At 44.4% G+C, this 24,217-nt stretch overlaps 1 protein-coding gene across 1 annotated transcript in view; it reads left to right on the forward strand.

The window, feature by feature from the left end:
• Window positions 1-821: 821 nt before the first annotated feature.
• MMP14 (matrix metallopeptidase 14) overlaps window positions 822-24,217 on the forward strand; it is a 40,022-nt gene continuing 16,626 nt past the window's right edge. Inside the window, exons 1-2 of the mRNA XM_026719504.2 lie at window positions 822-1,135; window positions 19,651-19,799. Of these exons, the coding sequence (XP_026575289.2) occupies window positions 1,034-1,135; window positions 19,651-19,799 (251 nt within the window). The 5' untranslated portion in view covers window positions 822-1,033. The remainder of the gene's footprint in view (window positions 1,136-19,650; window positions 19,800-24,217) is intronic.

The raw sequence follows: 24,217 nt of genomic DNA on the forward strand, positions 1-24,217 counted from the left end.
GTCTGTCTTCCCCATTGTCAGAAGATGGTGAGTCAGTTTCCAAGCATCTGAATCTAAATTACGTGACCATGGGGATGCCTAAGCGCGAAACATGGTCATAAGTCACTTTGTGTTGCCGTAATTTCGAACGGTCCCTGTTGTTAGTTGAGGACTGCCTATACTCCAGAAAATGTGTATTTATTCTCCTTGCACAAGCTCTCACTAAGACTTCCAGGTGTAAGAGGGATTTACTCCCAAGTAGCTTGTGTAGGATTGAAAAGGAAGGCGGGTGTGATCTTCCTTCCTTCCTTCCTTTTTCTCTCTTTTCCTCCTCCCTCTTCCTCCCTCTTTCTTTTCCTTCCTCTTCTTCTTTTCCTATCCTCCCCTCCCCTCCCCTCTTCTTCCTCCTCCTTGCCCCTTTTTCCTCTCTTCCTCTTCCCTTTTCTTCCTTTTTTTTCCCCTTCTGCCTTCCTTTTCTCTTTTCGTCCTCTCCCTCTTTTTTCCTCCCCCCTCTCGCTTCCCCTCCCTCCTTCCCTCCCTCTTTCTTTTCCTTCCTGCCCCTCTCTTTCTTTTTCTCCCTTTCCTCCATCCTTCCTTCCCTTCTCCCTTTCTCTCCTTCTTCTCCTACGGACCAGCCTGGCCTTGCCCTTCTTCCCTCCCTCCGTTTTTTCCCCTCCCTTCCCTCCCTTCTCCCTTCCCCTTTCTCTCCTTCACTCCTCGGGACCAGCCTGGCCTCGCCCTCCTTCCTTCCCTCCCTCCCTCCCTCCTTCCCTCTCTCCTCCTCCTCCTCCTGCCCTTCCTCCGCCCGCCCCCTAATTGAAGCCAGACCCCGAGGCGAATCCGGCTCCAGAAGGGCCGGCTCAGCGATCCGAGCAAGGCGGGAGCGGCGGGGCCAGAAGGCGGCGCGGGCGAGACAGACAGAGAGAGAAAAGAGAGAGAGAGAGAAATCTCTTCCACCAGCAGCCGCAGCATCAACAACTTCGCTCTCCTTTCATTCTTCCTTTCCTTCCTTCCTTCCCTCCCTTCTTCCCTTCGGGACCGAAGCAACCGCGCGATGTGGCCGGCGTCCCCCGCGCTCCTGCTGCTGCTGCCGATCGCCTGGGCGACCTGCGCTCTCGCCGCCGCCGCCACCGCCGATCAGCAGTTCAGCCCCGAGGTAAGTCCCCGCTTTGGGCTCCTTTCCCCGGCGGGGCCCACCGTCCCCGTCCCCGCCACCCGCTCTCCCAGGCGGAGCCTCGGTTGGCACTGGCCGAGTCCGGCCGCTGGGCCGTTGGGCTTGCGGGAGGGAGAGGGAGGGTAGGCGCCGGACCTCTCCCTGCAGGGACCTCTGGGCTCCCGGGTTGGTTGGTTGGTTGGTTGGTGGGGGAATTGACACCTCCTCCTCCTCCGACTTCATTCTTCCTTTCCTTTCTTCTTTCCTTGTTTTCTTCCTTCTCCCTTTCCTTTCCTTCTTTTCTGTCCTCTTCCTTCCCCTATCTGCCTTTCCTTCCCCCTTTCTTTTCTTTCTTCGTTTCTGTCTACCGTTCCCTCCTCTTCCTTTCCTTTCCTCTATTTATTTTTCTTCTTTTCTTTCTTCCCTTCCCTTCTATCTTTTCTTTTTCCCTTCTTCTTTTCTTTGTTTGCTACTTCCTTTCCTTTCTTCTTTTCTATCCTTCCCTCCTCTTCCTTCCCTTTCCTCTATTTTTCTTCTTTTCTATGTTCCCCTATCTTCCTTTCTTCTTTCCTTGTTTTATTCCTTCTCCCTTTCCTTTCCTTCTTTTCTGTCCTCTTTCCTTCTCCATCTGCCTTTCTTTCCCCCCTTTCTTTTCTTTCTTCGTTTCTGTCTACCCTTCTCTCCTCTTCCTTTCCTTTCCTCTATTTATTTTTCTTCTTTTGTATCTTCCCCTATCTTTCCTTTCGTCTTTTCTATCTTTCTTTCCTTTCTTCTATTCTTTCTTTCCTTCTTCTATTGACTTTCCCTTTCTTCTTTTTTCTATCTTCCCTTCCCTTCCTTCTTTCCTGCCACCCTTTCCTTGTTTTCCTTCTTCCTTTCCTTTCTCTCCTTTCCTTCCCCTATCTGCTTCTCCTTTCTTTTCTGTCTTCCTTTCCTTTCTTCTTTCCTTTCTTCCTTTCTATCTTCTTTCCCTCCCCTCCCTTTTTCTTTTATCTTTCTTTTCCTTTCTTCTTTTCTACCTTCCTCTCCTGATTTGCCTCCTCCCCACCTTTCCTTAAGCAGTGGGGCACACACACTCTGCGTTTCTCGCCCCATCTTCCTGCCTCTCCCCTCTGCCAAGCTTCCCCTCACCTTTGCACCCCTGTTTTCTCTTTACAGCTGGTTTGCTCATTTACTCCTCCCTTCTTCGTTTTTTTTTTTTTTTTTACTATCCTTTGTTCCTCCCTCTTCTTGGATGAGTTCTGCAGCTGGATGCAGAAGGGCTGCCTTCTCCTTTTGCAGCCAGCCTCATTTGCACGGGACCTGATTGGATTCCCATGGCCCGGATTTCTTTCTCTTTTCAGGATTTTTCCTTTCCTTTCCAGCCCAACCCTTCCCCCACATCTCTGTCTAACCATGATGTCAGTTGATTTCCTCTCCTCTTTTTCCTTTCCTTTCCTATTTTCCTTTTCTATCTTCCCTTCCCTTTTATCTTCTTTTCTTTCCCTTTCTTCTTTTCTTCCTTTTCCTTTTTCTATCTTCCCTTCCTTCTTTCCTTTCCTTCTTCATCTTCCTTTCCTCCATTTCCCTTTCCTTTTTTCTGTCTTCCTTTCCTCCCCTCTCTTTGTTCCTTTCCTTTCCTTCCATTTCCTTTTCTTTCATCCTTTCTCTCTCTCTGTTCCTTTCCTCTCCTTTCCTCCTTTCTTTCTCTCTCTCTCTCTCCCTTTCCTTTCATCCTTTCTCTTTCCCTCCTTTCCTTTCCATTCTCTCTTTCTCTCTCTCTCTCTCTCTCTCTCTCTCTCTCTCTGTCTCTTGTCCTGTCTTGTCCTGTCCTGCATTTATGGGTGTAATCTATTCTATAGGATTTTTTTTTTTGCAAATGGCTCCTGAAGTGGAAAAATTAGCAATCCTCTTTCTTCTTCCTCTTCCTCTTCCTCTCCTTCTCCTTCTCCTTCTCCTTCTCCTTCTCCTTCTCCTTCTCCTTCTCCTTCTCCTTCTTCTTCTTCTTCTTTCAGAGTTCCCATCATCCATTCCTACTTTGTGGTCATGTTCTTTTCCTGGGCCAAGAATTATCCCATGTTCCCCAATTCCACAAGGCCATTAAAAGGGTCTGCCTGAAAGAAAAAGGGGTTTGGAGTCCCACTCTCCTGGACTGTAGGACATTAGAGGAAGTTGAGTGAGGTACTCTTAAACTAACTAACTTTCTTTCTTTCTTTCTTTCTTTCTTTCTTTCTTTCTTTCTTTCTTTCTTTCTTTCTTTCTTTCTCCTCTTTTCCTCTCTTCCCTTCTCTTTCCCTTCTCTTTCTTTCTCTCTCTCTCCTCTGTTCCTTTCTCTTTCCTTCTTTTCTTCCTTCCTCTTTCCCTTCTTTTCCTTCCTGCCTTCTCTTCTTCTTCTCCCTCTCTCCCTCTTTCTTCCCCTTCTTTCCTTTCTCTTTCACCTTCCTTCCTTTCCTCCCTCCCTTCCTTCTTTTCCTTCCTTTCTTCCCTTCTTTATCTCTCCCTCCCTCCCTTTCTTTCTTCCCCTTCTTTCTCTTTCGCCTTCCTTTCCTTCCTCCCTCCCTCCCTTTCTTCTCTTCCCCTCCCCATTCTTTCTAATTCGAGAAAAATATACCCATTGTAAGGGGGGTAAATGGAAATGAGTAATAGCGAGGAAACTCAAGGAAACTCGTTTTCTAGTGAGAGAACTGCAGTTTCAGAAAGGTAAGGAGAGAATAAGAAAAATTTGGCTGATTTAAATCAAATAAAGCCTCTTCCTCCATCCACCTATCTCCTTTCCCCATTTCTGTCCTCAAAACATTTTTCTAGCCAGCAAACTGAGTTTCAACCCATCCTGTGGCTTGTGTGAACCAGTCATTGTGGTTTGTCAGCTTCAGTTTATGGCGGAGAGGGACAACCAATTGGGGTTTCTTTCTTTTTTAATGTGATGGGAAAAAGTTGGGATTGCTTATATGATGTCTTTTATTGGGGTACCTTTCCATTTAACGGTTTTAAACCTAGGGGACTTTATCCCCTGGGGTATTAACTTTGTGATCTGTGCCTCACAAAGCCAGCAAGCCGCAGTCAAAAGCGGTTCCCATAAACAACAAATCTCAACTAAGAAGTGAGATCAATTAATCAGTGGAACGTCTTGCCACTAGAAGTTGTGGGTGTTCCAACACTGGAAATTTTAAAGAAGAGATTAGATAACCATCTGCCTGAGCAAGGGGTTAGACTAGAAGACCTTCAAGGTCCCTTCCAACTCTGTTGTTCTACCTTATTCTTCAAACCATGTGCTAAAGTAGACCTAGGATGATGGTTTGGCATTATTGTCTTGGTGGCTTATTCAATAAACCAAGTTAATGGACAAAGGCAGTGTGGGAAATCCTATTTGGTGGTCATAACTGAAGGTTTTTACACTTTTCTTGCTTATGTCGTTTCTGCATTGTGAGATGGGAAGCTACATACAATCTCAGAGCTGGAAGGGACCTTCTAGTGGAGGTCTTCTAGTCCACCCCCTCTGTCTTCCCCGACACAGGACACCTTCTTCTATGCTTATCCAATCTTTTCTTTTAAAAACCTTCGGTTGTTCTAACCAATAAATTGCTAAGTAAATAACCAATCCCTCATCCAGCTCACTTAGTCATAAATATCCTTGCATCCTCACCTCTTTTCTCAATCACGTCCCTCCTGATTACACAACGGTTCCTTGAAAGACTCAAGGCTGTTTGGGTGCTTTCCCGAGGATTTTTTGTTATTTTACATTTAAAAATAAATAAATAAATGGGGTGGGGGGAGCAGTGGGAAGCCTGCTATTGTCCGCAGTTTCTCTCTTCCACTTCCCTTTATTATTTTCCTTGTCCTGTTCCAAATTTTCATGTTTTTAGCTACTGGGAAAAAGTTTTGCTCTTGGGTTTAAGCTGCAGCTTGAAAGAATTAAAAGTGACCCCAGTCAGTCAGTCTGTCTTTCTCTCTCTCTCCTCTCTTTCTTTGTTGCTCTTTTTTTCCTTTCTCTCTGTCTCTCTCTTCCTCTCTCTTTCTTTCTCTCTTCCTGTTTTCTCTCTCTCTCTCCCGTCCTCTCTCCCTCCTCTCTTTCTCTTCTACTCTTATCTCTTCCTCTTCCTCTGTCTTCCTCTTTCTTCCTGTTCCTCTCCCTCCATCTCTCTCTCTTCCTCTTTCCCTCTTCCTCTCACATTCTTCTCTCTTCCTCTGTTTCTTGTCCTGTTCCTCTCTCTTTTTCCCTCTCTTCCTCTCTCTTCCTGTTCCTCTCTCTCCATCTGTCTCTTCTCTTTCCCTCTTCCTCTCTCTGTCTTCCTCTCTCTCTTGTTTCTTATCTTGTTGCTCTCTCTTTCTCCCTCTCCCTTTCTCTCTCCCCACTTCCTCTCTTTCTCCGCCTGTTCCTTTCTTTCTTTCTCCCTCTTCCTCTCTCTCCTCCATCTTTCTTTCTCTCTTTCTTCCCTCTCTCTGTCTCTTCCCCCTCTCTCTCTTTCTCTTCCTGTTCCATTCTCTCTTTCTTTCTCCCCTCTCTCTCTCTTCTCTCCTCTCTATCGCTCCCTCTCCGTTTCTTTCTCTTCCTGTTCCTTTCTCTTTTTTTTCTCCCTCTCCTTTCTCTCTCTCTCTCTCTCTCTCTTGCCCTTTCTGTCCCTCTCTTTTCTCTGTCCTTCTTCTCCCCCCCACCTCTTTCTCTTTTTTAAAGAGAAGGGATTGGAGAAAAGCCAGACAACTCCCCCCCCTCCACTTCCCCCCTTTGCCCGGTCTTCGAGGAACAAAGACATGGGAAGCGGGCTGGGTGGGTGGCTTGGCCGGAGATCAAAGGCATCGTGGGGGGGACGGACGGACGACGACACGTAGTTGCCCCCTTATAAGAGCTGAGAAGACTTGGAGAAGAAATAATAACTTGATGCAACTTTAGAAACCCACGGTGGGTGCACAGAGAGAAAGAGAAATCCAAGCCAGGAAAAGGAAAGGCATTAGGATTAGAATTAGGGTTATTTGGGGGCGGGGGTGGTGGTAGGGGTGTTGCCAGTGAGTTTTGCAACTGAGCTGGGGAGGAGGGGGAAGGAAGAGAAAAGGAGAGGCTGGAAGTGGTCCCAAGGCCTGGATCCAAGCCGAAAAAGGAAGAAGGGGCCGCATCGCCTGGAAGAGGAAGAGGGGGCTTGTGGGGGTGACCCCAAGCCAGAGCCCAGCACGGAAGGAAAAAGAAAGACCACACGAGTCAACAATCAGAGGAGGCCAGGATATTTGGAAGAGGGGAGAGGCAAAGAAGGGCCTTGGGGAGGAGAAGGGATCTTGGGAGGAGGGAGGAGCAGAATAACGAGAGAATCGGAAGGCCGGGAAGGGGGGGGGCGGAGGGAGACATTTAGAGGTCTTCTAGTCTAGTCCAAATATCAGAGATGGTGGAGAATTTTCCCTGGTTTTGGACAACGAATTGGAGACCTGGCTGCGTGTGGGGGCGAAAGGGCTGGTTTGCATCGTGTTTCTTTCCCAGGGGATATTTTGGGGACTCTGTGTGTGTGTGTGTGTGATGACACACAGGGCAATCTTATTTTAGGGTTTCCGCCAGGGGCCCAGGTGGGTGGCTGGCTGGCTGGAAGGGGGCAAAAGCTTTTTTTATATACCCAACGTTGGCGAGATGGCTGGAGCACAAAACGGAAGAATGATGTCATTGTGACACACACACACACACACACACACACACACACACACTGCTGAAACCCTGCAGACCTCTTTGTTCTGACCCAGGCTTCCCAAGATCATGAAGCAGATGACTCGTCCCGATAAAACCCGTTTTATTTAGGTTGAAGTGAGTTCCTCTCCAGCAAAGTCCAGGCGCACAGTCTTTCATGAGGTTTCACAACTACAGACCTTTATCAGGCTGCGAGAGTTGCCAGGCCTATATCTTCCAAACGCTACACTGTAGCAGCAATTGCTTGGCAAGAAGTCAGGAACAGATCTCCACCCTAATGAATTGAACTAATTGTCTTCTGCAAACACAACTCTCCTTTCACTCCTCTTTTATTCCCTCTGGGAAGAGCTATTCACCGACCACCTGTACCTTTACTTACAAGTCGGCCCTTGTTCCTTAACTGTTCCCTTTTCCTGGCAGCTCTGTGCATGTGCACACTGGGAACAGGCTCCAGCTGTTCTTCTTCCCCACTGATCTTCACCTCCAAAGGCAGCTGGTAACTATCAGACAGCCCTGGCCCCATCTCTGCCTCCGATGCAGAGCCCTCATCAGAGCCTTCCCCAGATTCCAGGACTGGCCCATGTTCCTCCCCAGCCTCGTCACTGTTTAAGTCTTCCACCAGCTCCACTGGCCACTGACACGCCACAACACTCTTGGGGTTATTGGGATCCTTCGTTCCCTCTGCATTGGTGTGTTTTTCTGGGTCAGAGAGCTTGACTAGTAGTTCCATAGACGCCATCCAATACAGGTAGTCCTCCACTTACAACCACAAAGGAGCCCCATGTTCCTTGTTGCTGAGCGAGGCAGTTGCTGAGTGAGCTTGGGCCTGTGTTAAGGCCTCTTCTTGCCGCTGTTCTTAAGCGAATCGCTAAGGACGTTCAGCTAGGAACACGGTTGTTTAGTGAATCCGGCTTTCCCCGTTGGCTTGGCAGAAAGTCACAAAAGGGGACATTACAATGGTCATAAATACAAGGCGGTTGCCAAGCGTCCGGATTTTCATCATGTGACCGTAGGGATGTTGGAACAGTTTTGTGAAAAACAATTGTAATTCACTTTTTCCAGTGCCGTTGTACATTTGAACGGTCACTAAATGAACCATCATATGTCAAGGACTGTTTTGGATGGCATCTGCATCTCCCTGTAGTTGCCACCCCATACGGAGAGTCCTCAACTTACAGCTACAGTTGAGCCCAAAATTTCTGTTGCTAAGTGAGACAGACCACGTTATGATTTTCCTTGCCACCGTTCTTAAGTGAGTTGCTGCCGTGATTAAGTTAGCAACACGGCCATTAAGTGGATCTGGCCTATCTGGTTTACTTTGCTTGACCAGTGGGTCACCCAAGGGGATTGCATGATACTCCTGCGACGGTCATAAATATGAGTCATTTGCTTAGCAACCCAAATTGCTGAGCACGTGACCATCGGGATACCGCAACAGCCACAAGTGTGAAAAACGGCAGTTGGAAGGGACCTTGCAGGTCATCTAGTCCAACCCCCCTCCACTGCCCAAGCGGGAGACCCTACACCATTTCTGAAAAATGGCAGTCCAATCTCTCCGTGAACGTCCATGGCTTAAAGGCCATGAAAGGAATCTGAAGAAAAATTGGCCAGGATTAAGCCCAAAAGATGACCCCAGATAGCATCTGTCCTGGCTCTTTCAGAGCCAAGGAAGAAATGGGGAGGGGGAGAGGCTGGGGGCCGGAGGCTGGCTCTGCTTTGAAATCCAGAAGCTTACAATTTTTGGAAGCTGGGCCTCTATTTAACTTTGGTTATTTGGCACCTCCCACGCATCTTAGAAAATGGCCGCTGGCCAGGAATTCTTGGCACTCCCGCCACATTTTCCCCAACCTGGTGCCAGTCAGGGAAACCGGAGCGGGGCTGTATAATCTGGGATGGGATGCTTTTTGGATTTATGACCCTTTTTTACCCGTAGTCCTCGGCTTACGACGGTGACCGTTCGACGTTACAATGGAATTCAGAAAAAGCGACTTGCAATTGACTGTCCTTGAAAAGTTCCAACAGGAAAAGTTGTTTCCCTTTCTCGTTCTTTCTTTCATTCTCTCTGTCTCTTCCTCTCTTTCTCTTTTTATCTTTCCCATCTTTCTTTTCCTCTCGTTCTCTCTTTTTCTCATCTTTCTTCTTCTCTTCCTCTTCCTCTCTCTCTTTCTCTCTCTCTTCCTTTCTCTCTTCCTCTCTTTCTCATCTTTCTCTCTCTCTCTCTTCCTTTCTCTCTTCCTCTTTCTCTCTTTCTCCCTCATCTTTCTCTCTCTCTCTCTGTCTCTCTCTTCCTCTCTCATCTTCCTCTCTCTCTCTTCCTTTCTCTCTTCCTCTCTTTCTCATCTTTCTCTCTCTCTCTTCCTTTCTCTCTTCCTCTTTCTCTCTTTCTCCCTCATCTTTTTCTCTCTGTCTCTGTCTCTCTCTCTGTCTCTCTCTCGTGCTCACATAAACACACCCTGCGGGCACATGATCACATTTCAGGGCTTGGCATCTGACTCAGATTTAAGACTGGCTGTAGAGTCCTGTAACGATCTGACTGAAATTTGTGATGGTTTTTTTGCTAAATGTTTGGCAGAAAAGGACAAAAAAAAGACTGCGCATCGAATATGCCAACTTGAAGTTTACAGGGAGTCCTCAACTTATGACCACAATTGAAGCCAAAATTCTGATGCTGAGACAGTTATTAATTGGGTTATTCCCCATTTTATGACCTTTCTTGCCATAGTTGTTAAGTGAATCACTGCAGTTGTTAATAAGGAACATGGTCGTTAGGTGAATCAAGCTTCTCCATTGACCTTGCTTGTCAGAAGGTTGAAAAGGGAATCACAGGACCCGGGACATTGCAACCGTCGTAAATATGAACCAGGTATCAAGTGTCTGAATTTTCATCACATGACTATGGGGATGGCTGCAACAGTCTTAAATGTGAAAAACAGTTACAGGTCAGCTTTTTTTCTGTGCCATTGTAACTTCGGTGACTAAAGGAATCATTGCAAATCAAGGACTTCCTATACATATAATAGGATAACCAGATCTCAGCTGTGATTTCCAAAATGACCACAAGTTGGCAGCAGAGAGAGAGGCAAAGAAGATAGTATCTCTGTGTTGCCATCTAGCGGCCATTTGAAACATTGCAGTCTGGATATGAGAATCCTTATTTTTAAGGACTTCATACCCTAATTAGGGGTGGGATTCAGCCGGTTTGGGCCAGTTTGCGCGAAACGGATGTTAAATTTACAGCTGGTTCGCTGAACTGCTAGTTGAACCAATTGGATGGCCTCCCCATCCTACACTGCCCCTCCCAGGAGTCTCCACGTGGCCTGTTTTGGATGCAGGTAAGTGCAGGCTTGGCACGGAGGCTTGGGGAGGGGGGAAAACGGGCCTTCCAGAAATCCGGAAATGGCCCTGTTTCCGGCTTCCGGAAGGCCTCTGGAGCCCAGGGGAGGCCGTTTTCGCCCTCCCAGAAGCCCGAGGGAATCCTCCAGACTCTGGGAAAGTTGAAAAACAGCCCTCTTGGAAGTTCCGGTAGGCCACATCCACCATGACCACGCCCACCCGGCAACCAGGCAGAGAAACGGTGGTTGGGAGTTTTGAATCCCACCCCCGGCCCTAACTACAACGCACTGTGGCGTGAAGCCGGGGTAATTTGGCCAAAGTTTAAGCATCATTCTCCTTACCCCTTTTCTAATCTACCGCCAGTCGGGATTGTAAGGTGGCTCTTGAATTTAAAAGACCCGGAAATAAGCGCTTCTTCCTGCGCGAAGCAGAGCTTCCATCAGCAGTGGCAGTCTACCTTTGATTAACGGAAGGAGGGGGGAAAAAAGCAGCGCCTCGCTGTTCCGGATGGGTCCAGGTGGGCCTGTGTGATAGGGATATATACAGTTACTTGGCTCAGGAGAGATTAACTTTCATCCCCTGAAGTTCCCTCTCCTTGCCTGTTAATCCAGGACTGTTGACCTCCAGGATTCCAGGATGTGCCCCACAGCTCCTTTGCGTCACCAACATTACGCATGGAGAGGCTGAGCATGAGCCAGAAAGCAAAAGACCTAAACCAATATAAGTCAGTCCTCAACGTATAATGGTTCATTTAGTGACCGTTCAAAGTTACAACAGCACAAAAAATGTGACTTAAGGAACTATTGTTCACAGTTACGACCTCAGAACCATCCCCGTGATCATGGGATTGTCAATTCATAAAATATTTGTATGGTCTTTTTAGAGTTGTCAACAGAAAGGGAGGAGGGAGCAGTGCAGAAACTTGCAAACCGAAATTGCATTCCATGAATGTTTTCAAAGATAGTAACTAGGTTACTGAAGTTTCTGTCCTGCAAAATTCTAATTGGAGAGCATGGCTGGTGACTGTTGGCTACGGATGTGTCTCATTGGAGAATATGAATTTACGATACACCCAGGGGTTGGGAGAAAACCTGGGTATGATGAAAGATGTGTCTCAGAGTTGGCTACACATAAAAGGCTGCACCTTTTAACTCCCAATAAATCCTTTTGATGTTTTGGAAGTTTGCCTCGAGATTCATGATTTAAATGGAGTTAAGTGCCGGAATCCTGACAGGGAACAAAATTCAGAACGCTGGGCAATGGGTTCATATGTATGACGGCTGCTGTGTCCCAAGGTCACGTGATTCCCCTTTTGAGGCCTTTTCATGGCGGGGAAGCAAGATTCACTTAACGACTGGGTGACTAACTTATCAACTGCAGGGATTCGCTGAAGAAGGGTGGCAAGGAAGGTCGTAAAATGGGACAAAACTTTAGCAAATGTCTCGCTTCGCAATAGAAATTTTGGGCTCCATTGTGGTCGTAATGATTACCTGTTTTTCCCAATCTTAGCCATTATAAGATGTGTGGACTTTAACTCCCAGAAGAATATAATGTAACATAGAATATAAATATACATATAAATATAGAACAGGATTGAACAGAACAGAAGAGCAGTGAATAGAATAGAATATAAAATATGAAATGGAGTAGAAGAGAAGAGAATATAGAATAGAAAATGGAATGGAATAGAATGGAATGGAATATAGAATAGAATGAGTAGAATAGGAATAGAATAGAATAACAATAGAATAGAATAACAGAACAGAACAGAATGGAATGGAATAGAATAACGGAATAGAATAGAATATAGAATAGAATAGAATAGAATAACAATAGAATAGAATAGAAAAGAAGAACAGAATGGAATAACAGAATAGAATAGAATAACAATAGAATAACAGAATGGAATAGCAGAACAGAACAGAATAGAATAAGAGAATAGAATAATAGAAAAGACGAGAATAACGGAATAGAATAAAATAACAATAGAATAAGAATAGAATAGAATAACAATGCAATAGCAGAACAGAATAGAATAAGAGAAAAGATGAGAATAACTTGGAATAGAATAAAATAACAATAGAATTACAGCAGAATAGAATAACAGAATAGAATAGAATAACAATGCAATAGCAGAACAGAACAGAATAGAATAACAGAATAGAAGAGAATAACGGAATAGAACAGGGGTCTTCAAACTTGACAGCTTTAAGATTTGTGGAATCCCTCCTCCTCCAGTCTTAGCTCAGGAATTCTGGGAGTTGAAGTCCACAAGGCTTAAACTTGCCAAGTTAGAAGAAGACCCTTGGAATAGAAGAACAGAACAGAACAGACCCAAGGTTTGGCATTGGGCCTTCCTTCCGCCCTGAGTCACATGATCCAGAAAAATGTTGCCAAGAACGTGGGCGTGAATCATCCTTGAGATTAACAAAAGGGGGGGAAATAGAGAAGAAGTGACTTTGCAGTGTATGTGCGTGCGTGTGTGCGCAGAGTGATGCATCAGCAGGGACAGATAATAACGTGTGTGTGTGTGTGTGTGTGTGTGTATGGAAGGCAGCCTTTGCAAGAGGCAGGTGGAGGTGGAAACATGAAGAGAGATCTGGATCAGACAGCGGATTATTGTTATGCCAGACTTGCGTATCCAGAAAGAAATGTTTTCCCTTCCCTGCCTGCCTCTTCTCTATAATTTTTTCCTAAAAGTTTTTCAACGAGACAATAAAAACTAGGACAACCTAAAAATCTAACTAACTAAATAAAGTATGGAAGTAAAAAGAAAAACAAACAGAGAAGGTAAGAAAAGAAATTTGGAAAAAAACAAATAGAAAAGAAGGAGAAAAATTACCCAAAAAGTGATTTCCAGGATTTTTCAAAGCAAATATTAATATATTTTAACCTCTCTCAGTCTAAAGTTACAATGCACAGGTAGTCCTTGACTTATGACCACAACTGAGCCCAAAATATCCATTGCTCCCTTTTCACGACCTTTCTTACCGTAATTCTTCAGCCGATCCCTGCCGTTGTTAAGTTAGGAACATGGTTGTTAAGTGAATCTGGCTTCCCCATGGCTTTTGCTTGTGGGAAGGTCACAAAAAAGGGATAATGTGACCCCAGGACACTGCGACTGTCATAAGTACGAGTCAGTTGCGAAGCGTCTGAATTTGGATCACATGATCGTGGGAATCCTGAAATGGTCATAAGTGCGAAAAATGGTCGTGTCACTTTTTAAAGTGTTGTTCTAATTTGAGGGGCCATTAAGCGAACAGTTGTAAATTGAGGACTACCCGGATTACACTTTTTTTCTGTAATCTGTTCTGTTGAGTCAACCAACCCTAAATCTCAAATTTATGTATTTATTTATTGTTACGCACACAAAAGTCCATTAGAGGCTTCTAGTCACCCAGAAACTCAGATATTGTCTTTTTTCTGATCTGGAAGTCAATTTATGCGTTTCAAAGAATTAATGCATAATTCTCAACTTCACCATCTGGTCCTCCCTATGGCTGGTGTCGAATCTTTTTAAGTCTCCATCCATGTAATAATTTCGCCCAGTAATCATATATTAAAATAATCTTCTGTGGCTTTATTTCTTTAATCCTAAAAAGAAAACTTCTAGCTTATTCTGAATATTGATCTTTATAATCCTTGAAGTGATGATCCGGGGTACAGCACAGAGGTAATACAAACAGCTGGGAGTTCAAACCACCCCTTTATTGCTCCAAATTTTCCCAAACCTCCCACGTTTCTGGCCAGTCCCATAGCAAAGTGATGTCAAAGCCCACACACACAGCTCCAGCAGCCTCTGGCTGCAAATAGTCCACCCCAGCGCTGTGAACACCAAGGCTGCACAGCAATAAATCCAGCAGGGCAAATCGAGTTCAGAAAACAAAAAATCCAGGTAATTAGTTCAGAAATCCAGGAAGAATGCAAGGACTCTTGGGAACTTCAAACGCCCTGCATTCAACACTTCAGCAACTCAGTGTTTGTTCCCAACAAATACTCTCCCCATGGCGTATCTCATTCCCTAGGAATGCCTTGTGTAGAGGGGCAGGACGCTTTTCTCCAGAGTATTCGGTTCAATCTGCACTGTTCTCACCTTCTTTCCACTCTCCGTGCTCTCGGATCAGGTGGGGGCTGTCCTTACTCCTTGCCTGAGCTCTTTCTCTCATGTTCATCCTGTCCCTGTTCCTCCCTGTCTACAAGCTGTCCTAATCTTGAAAGGCCCTGGCCAGACTGGTCCTGCCCTTCCCCATTTTCCTCTGAAGTCAACGAAGCCACCCCCTCAATCTCTGTCCCTCAATCTCCCAACCCCTCAATCTCTGTCCCTCAATCTCCGGCTCAGGTCTAGCTCCTCTTCCTCCGCAGATTCAGGCTGCTGATGTGTCAAAGTATGTATTTAGATCCAATATTCTTTGTAGTCTTTCACACCTCCACCAAGCATGTCTGTCTGTCTTCAAGTGGTAGCATCTACCTGGCCTTGTGTGAGTTTAGAAGTTATAAATATGGCCAGATCTGATTGCTGTTTGGGTGGGAGACCACTCAGAGATACATGGATGGAGGCAAGACTGAAAAATCAAAAAGAAAATTGCTGGGAAATTTCTTTTAGGTGATTGCAAGAAAATGATACGGATACAGCCACACAATTAGCAGGAGTTGAGCTGCAATTGAATGCAATTTATATGCATATGTGATGGTACTGCATGGATATAAGTGTGTACGTTGAAGTCTGAGACTTGTGTGATCAGTTGCTTCCTCCATGGGAGCCTGAGAAAGCTTACAGGGGAAGAAAATTTCTAAATTTTTGTGCAACAGTACAGGAAATGGGGTTTGAGTTGTTCTCGGACCCTACCATGTGCACGTCACACTCTTAACACAATTCTGGAATCCACCCCTACTGCAGGGTTTGTCAAATCTCAATGGCTTTAAGATGGGTGGACTTCCAACTTTCAGAATTCCCCCCGCCAACATGCAAAACACAACACAATTTGGGTGCAGTCATCAGTTTCACTTCATTTGTGAGTGTTGGAAGGTTATGGCATGATTTTTGGTCCTTGGTTTGGGAGGGCAGAAAATAAGACAGACATTTTGCAATATCCAGGCTTTGCTGAATATCTTTTTTTTTTTTTTGGAAGCCTATAATTCTGTGGCTTTTATCTGATTTCTGATTAAACTGTTTGAACCCGACTCCAATCTGCAGAGTCGGCACTGATGGTCAGCAGCCCTGGACAGCTGCTGTGGTCATCCGGAATTAAGAAGGGCAGCTAACTTAGTTTGTATTAAGAAAGAAATGAAGGTACTAAGGTAGACACTAGGAACTGGAAAAATAGTATTATGTAAGCAAATTAATCCAGACAACATGCTGTATGTAAAGAGAAAATGTATAATAATGTAATAACAATAACTATAATAATACGTAACAGTAGTTGAGAAGAAAAGAGTTTGGTTCATTGACATTGCAATACCTGGTGATGCACAAATTGTAGACGCAGCAAGAAAAAAAATCACAAAGTATCGGGACTTACAAATAGAAGTTGAGCAACTTTGGAAAAATAAATCATGTGTTATCCCAATTGTAATTGGAGCCTTTGGAGCAATAGCTAAAGGGCTGCCTCGCTATTTGGAAATCCTGAATTTATCAGACTTGAATACCCTGATTCTACAAAAAACCACCCTACTTGGAACAGCTTATATCCTCCAATGCTACCTGAACAGTTCCTAGGTCCTTGGTTAGGGCTCGAACTGTTGAGCTACCAACCAGCCCCAAAGACTGTGAATCTCACTAAAGATTATTATTATTATTATTATTATTATTATTATTATTATTATTAATAATAATAATAATAATACTGCCACATCCACTATCCAGATTTTTTTGTCTTTCTTATCAAGGACTTAACAGTTGTCAATAAGAAAGTCTGGATAGTGGATGTGTCTGGAAACAGCAGAATAGAAGAAAAAATTGGAGAAGATAACAAAATGTAAAGACCTACAAATAGAAATAGAACAACAAGGGCAAAGGCAAGCAAGGGTAGTACCAATAGTAATAGGCGCTTTGGGTGCAGTCCCAAAATAAGTGGAGCACCATTTGAACACCATAGGCATTTGCCATCAGTCAATTGCAGAAGGGAGCTTTACTCGCAACAGCTTCCATCCTGTGGTAGTATCTGTAACCCGTCAAACATCCAGGTTTGTCTATCCCAAGTCCTTGGGAAGCACTCGATAGGTAGACAAAAATACCAAACCCAGTCTGAACATCTCGCTGACTGTACGATGAAAATAGTAGTAGTAGTAGTACTACTACTACTACTACTAATAATAATAATAATAATAGCAGCCACTAACTTTACTGACCCTTCCTGTTTGGTATCGGTAGTCCTTGATTTTACGAACACAATCAAGTTCATAATTTCTGTTGCTAAGTGAGGCAGTTGTGTTTGGTAAATTCTGGACCATTTTATGACCTTTCTTTGCCACGGTTGTTCAGTGAATCCCTGCGGTTGTTAAGTGAGGAACATAGTTGTTAAGTGAACCTGGTTCCCTCATTGCTTATCAGAAGGTTGCAAAAAGTCATCACATGACCCCGGGACATGGTGACCGTCATAAATATGAACCAGTTGCCAAGCATCCAAATTTTGATGGTGTGACCATGGTTGTCATGAGTCACTTTTCCCCCCAGGGTCTTTGAATGGTCACTAAATGAACTGTTGTAAGTCGTGGATTACCCGTGTACGGAATTTTAAGGGGGAATTTACTACAGTCTATGTAGTAAATTCTTCCTTAGCTGATCTTGACCTTGATGAGATCCAATGAGGTGACTTACAGAGCACTTCATTGGATCTCGTGGGTGCAGGCTAGATTGAGGAGTTGAAGAAACATAAGCAACCACCTTCTGGTGATAAGAAACCAACGTGGACTTTCTGGAGCCCATGAAGTCCAGCAGAAGTTGATGGATTGACATTTTGGGCCATCAATTTGTTGCCAACTCTCAGCTACCACATAGATACCATGATTCCCTGAAAACAAGACCCTGTCTTATATATATATATTTGCCACCCAAAAAGGCACCAGGGCTTATTTTCGGGAGATGTCATCCACTGACTCACCTCACTTGCCTTTGTTGCCCCCGGCCTCCTTTTCATTGTCAAGAGGCCTTCAGGAACTTCTACAGCCGGCAAGGCTTCTCCTGAAGGCTTCTGCAGCTGATAACAGAGGTCCGGATGGATCCAGAGCTTTGTTATCAGCTCCAGAGGCCTTCAGGAAAGCCTTGCCAGCCTTGCTGGCTGCCAAAGCAATGGGCTGGCAAGGCAGGTGTCAGAGTGTGCGAGGCCTGGCTACAATTGGCCAAAGGGAAATAGTAGGGCAGCTCCATCCCCCCATCCCCACTCTAGCTTAATTTTTACCCCTCTACTCTGGAGTGGGCGGGATCGTAATTAGGCCTTACTTTGGGTGTAGGGCTTATATTGGACGCACATATAAAAATCAAGCTAGGGTTTACTTTCAGGGTAGGTCGTATTTTCAGAGAAAGAGGTTAGATCTTCTCCATGATGGTCTTTCATAACCTGGTCCTTCACGTCTTCTTCCAATGATCACTATTTTAACTAAATCCTATCTTATTCCTGATCTTTCTCTTCTTCCCTTTCCTTCTACCTTTTCACCATCACAACTTTCTCCAGAGAGCTGGTTGTTCCTGTATTGTGACCTCCAGCCAATTTTGTCCCATCAGGATTGATGCTATGGGGCATTGCATGCCAAAACAAGTAGACACAAAGATAATTCCCACCCCCGTGCCATCGCTCTGTTGAACGTCTAATTCCCACAACATTGTCTTAGGCTTAAAGATATTTACCCATGTAGTAGGTTGTGGTGGGTCATCTTTCTCATCTTTCCTACTACTTTCTCCTATTGGCATCTTATGATTTATCTCTTGTTGGTATCTTACAATGAATGATCTAACTTATGATTTATGATCTATGACCTATCATTTTGTTGTTTGTATTTACCCTGAGAGGTTATGCATGGAAAATAAACTCCTTGTGTGCCCAATCACACTTGGCCAATAAAGAATTCTATTTTGTTCTGTTCTGTTCCGTTCCTTTCCATTTGCTACTCTGTTCCACTCCATTTTCCATTCCACTGTTCTGTTTTGTTCCGTTCCATTCCATTCCATTCCATATTTCTATTCTATTCTATTCTATTCTATTCTATTCTATTCTATTCTATTCTATTCTATTCTATTCCATTCCATTCCATTCCATTCCATTCCACTCCACTCCACTCCACTCTACTCTACTCTACTATTCCATTCCATCCCGTCCCAATTTTCTCTTCTATTCTATCCCATCCCATCCCATCCCATCCCAGTTTTCTTTTCTATTCCATTCTATTCCATTCCATTCCATTTTTCTATTCCATTCTATTGTTTCATTCCATTCCATTCTGTTTCTCTATTCTGTTCTGTTCCATTTGGTTCCGTTCCGTTCCCTAGTTTAGTCTATCCTATTCTCTGGTTAGTTTGAGAAGTACAATGACACTGAACAAAGTGACTTAATGACCATTGGCGGAAATGAACCAGGTTGGGAGCAGGAAAGAAGGACTCAAATAATTTCAGTTCCTTGCAGCAGTTCCTCATTCAGATTAAAATAATTTGGAGTCAATCACTGATTAGATTGAACAGGGATTAAGAGGCGATACCATTCATAGCTCAATAGCTCAATAAAGTCCTGCTTTTTTAATCTGGACCTGTAACTACTAAACCAAAATAGTGTTTGTTGGTCTGCAAGCCGTTCTTGATTTACAACCATAACTGAGCCTGCATGTCGTGATAGCTGTCGAGGGTTCCTTCCCGCCGTGGGACAGTGACCAATTTTACATCTCTTTATTTGTGACGGTTGTTAAGCCATTCAGTTGTTAGCTATGGGGTGGAGGTCTTTTGCAAAACATTCTAAATCACGGTCAGGACTGTGAGACACACTGCAAATGGCCGTAACTGCGGGACATTTGCTGAGCACTTGAAATATTTCAGGTGAACTCTGGAAGCAGGGGAACAGAACTTGGAACCTCAAATCTGGTTCGTGCGTAGCTTTTTCGGGTCCATCGTAACTTTACACTGTCACTTAGACCTGAGACAAGGACTGCCTACATTGCTTTAAAGGTAAAGGTTTCCCTTGCACATACGTGCTAGTCGTTTCTGGCTCTAGGGGGCGGTGCTCATCTCTGTTACAAAGCCAAAGAGCCAGCGTTGTCCGAAGACGTCTCCGTGGTCATGTGGCCAGCATGACTAAACGCTGAAGGTGCATGGAACGCTGTTATCTTCCCACCAAAGGTGGTCCCTATTTTTCTACTTGCCTTTTTACATGCTTTCGAACTGCTAGGTTGGCAGAAGCTGGGACAAGGAACGGGAGCTCCCTCCATTACGCAGCGCTAGGGATTCGAACCGCCGACCTTTCTGATCAACAAGCTCAGCGTCTTAGCCACTGAGTCTACATTTCGATTGGCTTTGAGTTTCGTTTTTTTTTTTTTAATGTTCCTGTTTTGATTTTCCCACCAGGCCTGGCTGCAACAATATGGGTATTTGCCCCCAGGCAACCTTCGCACCCACACCCTGCGTTCCCCACAGTCGGTGTCGGCCGCCATCGCTGCCATGCAACGTTTCTACGGACTTCGAGTGACAGGCACAGCCGATGTGGACACTTTGAAGTGAGTGGCCTTGTTTTTCTTTTCCTGCGCTCCGAGTCATTCACCTTTCACCGGCTTCTCTTCTTACAAAAATTTGCTTTTTTAACTCTGAGGGAAAAAAAACAAACCCACAATGAATTGGGATATTGTGAATAGATTGCTTGCCATGGGGCGCTGGAGGAAGGAAAGACCGAAAAATGGCATGATTTTTGTAGAAGCGGCTGTAGGCCTTGACTGAAATCAGGATAATTTAATCTTTCTCTTATTGAATAGCAATAGCAATGCCACTTTACAGCCCTCTCTAAACAGTTTACAGATTAAATTATAGATTAACTGAGTTGGAAGGGACCTTGAGGGTCATCTAGTCCAACCCCCCCCCGACAAATGGCAGTCCAGTCTCATCTTGAAAGTTTATAGGGAATAGCTTTAGTGCTAGAAGAGAGTGGAGAAGAAGAGGAGGAGGAGGAGGAGGAGGAGGAGGAGGAGGAGGAGGAAGGCTGTGGGATCCTTGGTGCTCCCTGAGCTTGGTTTTTTTCTTGCCAACGTTTCATGACCCAAACTAGATGACATCATCAATGCTCCTGATGATGTCACTTAGTTTGTTATCTAGCACTGATGATGTTACATAGTTGGGTCATGAAATGTCTACAAGAAACCAACCAGGCTCAGGGAGCACCAAGGATCCATCAGTCCTTCTCCTCCTTCTCCTCTTCCTCCTCCAACCTCCCTCCCTTCTTGCACTGATGCTATTCCCTAGTTGGGTCATGAGACATCTACAGGAAAACATCTAAGCTCAGAGAGCATCAAGGACTCCTCAAGAATAAGATAGGTCCATTTTTCTTCTCTTGAAGATCCAAGAGATAACAAAATGAAATTCAGCATAGGGAAAAGTCAAGTATACACTTAGGCAAGAAAAACCCAAAGGACACATATAGACTGGGTAAAACCAGGCTTAACAGCAGTCACTGTTAGAAGGATCTTGGAGTCTTAGTGGATAACCAGCAGTGTGGAGCCAGCAGTGTGCAGCAGCCACCAAAAAGCCAATGCAGTCCTAAGTTGCATTAACACAGGCATACAATCGAGATCAAGGGGGGTACTAATACCACAGTATAAAGCCTTAGTAAGATCCCACCTAGAATACTACATCCAGTTTTGGTCACCAGACAATAAAAAAGAAGTTGAGACTCTAGGAAAAAGTGCAAAGAGCCATCAAGAGGATGAGAGGACTGGAGGCTAAAACACACGATGAATGGTTGCAGGAACTGGGCATGGCTAGCCTAGGGAAGAAAGTACCAGGGAAAGACAGGATAGCAGTCTTCCAATATTTGAGGCGCTGCCCCAGAGAGGAGAGGATCAAGCTATTTTTCAAGGCACCTGAAGGCCAGACAAGGAATAATGAATGGAGACATTCAACCTGGAAATAAGGTTGAGAATCATTAACCCATGGAACAGAAGTTGCCTTCAGAAGTTTGGGAGCTTCATCCCTGGAGGCTTTCAAGAAGAGACTGGATGGCCATCTGTCAGAAATAGTGTAGGGTCTCCTGCTTTGGGTGGGGGTGGGGTGGGGGTTGGAATAGATGACCTAGAAGGTCTCTTCCAACTCTGTTAACGTGAATGTGAATAACCAATGCTGGTTTGAAAAGAGGTGCGATTGAGAAAGCAAGCCATCCATCGTGGCTTCGATCCGATCTAGAGAAACGTCCTTGCTGGAGAAATGGGGCATAAAACCCAAAACTCGTCTTTTTCTTCTTTTTTTCCTAAGTCGTTCTCCAACGCTTCCCACAAGGCTGGCAGTCAGCAGAAGATCTGATGAAACCAGCTTGGATGACGTCACTGGAGAGGGGGGAAAAACAGGCCTGTGGTTGTGTGTCGAAGGAGGGGTGGGGGAAACCAGATGCGAAGTCCCAGCCTTGGCGAGTGGGCAGCGTGGCTGCAGGGCATCCTGTGTTGGGGTGGCCCCTTGGCAAGCCTACAAAGCGACTAGTGTCTGGTGAGGTTAGCACTGACCAGTGGGACTCCACACCACAAGAACTTGGCAAAGGAGAGGGGAATTGGAAATAAAATCTGGGAGCAGCTTCAGACAGGAGATGAAAGCTTGGGATTAGTCAACGGCAGTAAGGGTGACCGTCACTGGGAGTTTTTGGACCTCGGTAAAAATTAATTCAGTCCCTTTCGGCCAGGAGGAAAACGCTTCATTGCTGTGTAGGCTGTGGGAGCGGTGGCCATTTTGTTCATCATCGGACAGAAAAAGAAATATCCGTGATGAAGATGAAAGTGGTTATTTTGTGTGTGTGTTTTAAAAAACTGTTTGATGCAAAATTTTGGATCACACAGAATTCTTCTTTAATGTTAGCCGATGTTTCTCAGCCGTAGCAATTTAAAGATGTCTGACCTTTAACGCCCTGACAAGTTAACTTGCTAATGTGAAGAAATAATGGGCTAGGTTTTATCCCATATGGCTGATTGTCTGTGTCTAATTGATATCTCCATTTTGTGCTCTCTTTCTCTCTCCTCTCCATTTTGCTATCTATCTCTCTCCATTCCTTATCTCTGCCTGTCTATCATCTACCCACCTACAGTATCTATCTATCTATCTATCTATCTATCTATCTATCTATCTATCTATCTATCTATCTATCTATCTATCTATCTATCTATCCAATTTACTTATTTATATGTCTCTATTTTGCTCTGTTTGCATTCTTCCTTCTCCACCATTCCTATCTTATCCTACCCTATCTATTCATCTATCTATCTATTCATTCATCCATCCACCTACCTACCCACCTACCTATCAACCCATCTATCCATCTCTCTCTCCATTTTGTTCTCTGTCTGTCTGTCTGTCTGTCTGTCTGTCTGTCTGTCTCTCTCTCTCTCTCTCTTCATTTTCCCGTCTGTCTGTCATCCCCATTTTGTTTATTATCTCTATCTCTATTTTGCTATCTGTTTATCTATTTCCATTTTGCTATCCGCCTCACTCTCACCATCCATCCATCTATTATCCATCCATCTATCCATCCATCATCAATCTATCTCCACTTTGTCTATGTCTACCTCTAGCTATCTTCATTTTGCTCTAGCAAAATAGCAAAATGGAGATAGATTGATGATGTCTGTCTGTCAGTCAATCAGAACAGTCAATTGCAGATAACGTATACCACTTTTCCTTTAGAAATAGCACTAGCTCTTACTTAGACTTATATACCGCTTCACAGGGCTTTCCAGCCCTCTCTAAGTCGTTTACAGAGTCAGCTTATTGCCCCCAACATTCTGGGTCCTCATTTTACCGACCTTGGAAGGAAGGATAGAAGACCGAGTCAACCTTGAGCCAGTCAGGATCAAACTGCAGGTTATAGGTTTACACCTAGTAGTTTGGAAAAGCTTCATTTGGGGCTTTACTCTGTGGTTATGCGTCTGTTTAGAAATTGGTTAGGTCATTATTTATTTGTGGTTCTATTTGCGTCCATGGTACTTTAGGAGGAATGAGTGGTGTCCATCCCTTGCAGGCTTCACAGTTTAGAAATAGACGCAGATCCGGACAAAAGAGTTCAGAGAAGAATAGAGAAGTTGCTACGTTTACAGTTTCTGGCATTTCAAGCCAGAAATATTCCAGGGTCAGAGAAAGGCAAAAAAAAAAAAAAAATGGAATTAGGAGATGCAGAAACAACGAATTCTTTTAAACAACCATCCAAGTGTTTTTAGTCATTCAAATATAATTTCCAAAAGTCCCAAAGTCACCAAGCAATCCAAATACACACAAGCTGTTTCTTTTAACACTTTCTTCTTTTTTCACTTTCTCTTCCAGGGGTTACTATTTAGTTGCAAAGTTCCAGTTGAAATGTATATTTTAGAAGTCTTATTAAGATTTAACATTAGATTCTTTTGAATTCCAGGCAGACTCCTCCTTCCAAATCCTGCCCTTATTCTTTTCCTCTCCCTTCCCACTTACAGCAAAAAAAATTTTTTTTTAGTGTTCAGAAATCTTTGTTGTCCTCTTCGCATTTAATTATATTTCCAGTTTAATTATCTATTGGTGCCAAAGCGGATTTTCCGATTTCTCATTCATCTCTCTTCGCTGTCAACGTAAGGAAGGAGAGTGAAAAAAAAAACTTTCCCTTTTCACTTTCCTTCGCTGCTTCTGAGTCTTCTTTGGGAGCGATGTATCTTTTATAAAATTTAAATTCCAGGATACCTTAGTTGTTACTTCTTATCCCGGTCAGCCGAAACTTTCACTTCTTAACTTCCTCCTGCACTTTCTTTTCCGGCTGAGTGCTTCTTTGAGGCGGCCATTTCTGACCGCCGCTCTTACCAGCTTCGGGAAAGGGAGTTTAGCCAGGTGAGGAGGAAAGATGCGGCTTTCCTCGACCCTGCTGGGATCTCCCCACTCTTCACCACCTCTATGGGGTGGCTTAGCCCCGAAGCCAACTGGCTCGGGG

Source organism: Pseudonaja textilis, chromosome Z (genome assembly GCF_049901715.1).
Source record: "Pseudonaja textilis isolate UNSWEBS1 chromosome Z, rPseTex1.2, whole genome shotgun sequence".
NCBI lineage: Eukaryota > Metazoa > Chordata > Lepidosauria > Squamata > Elapidae > Pseudonaja > Pseudonaja textilis.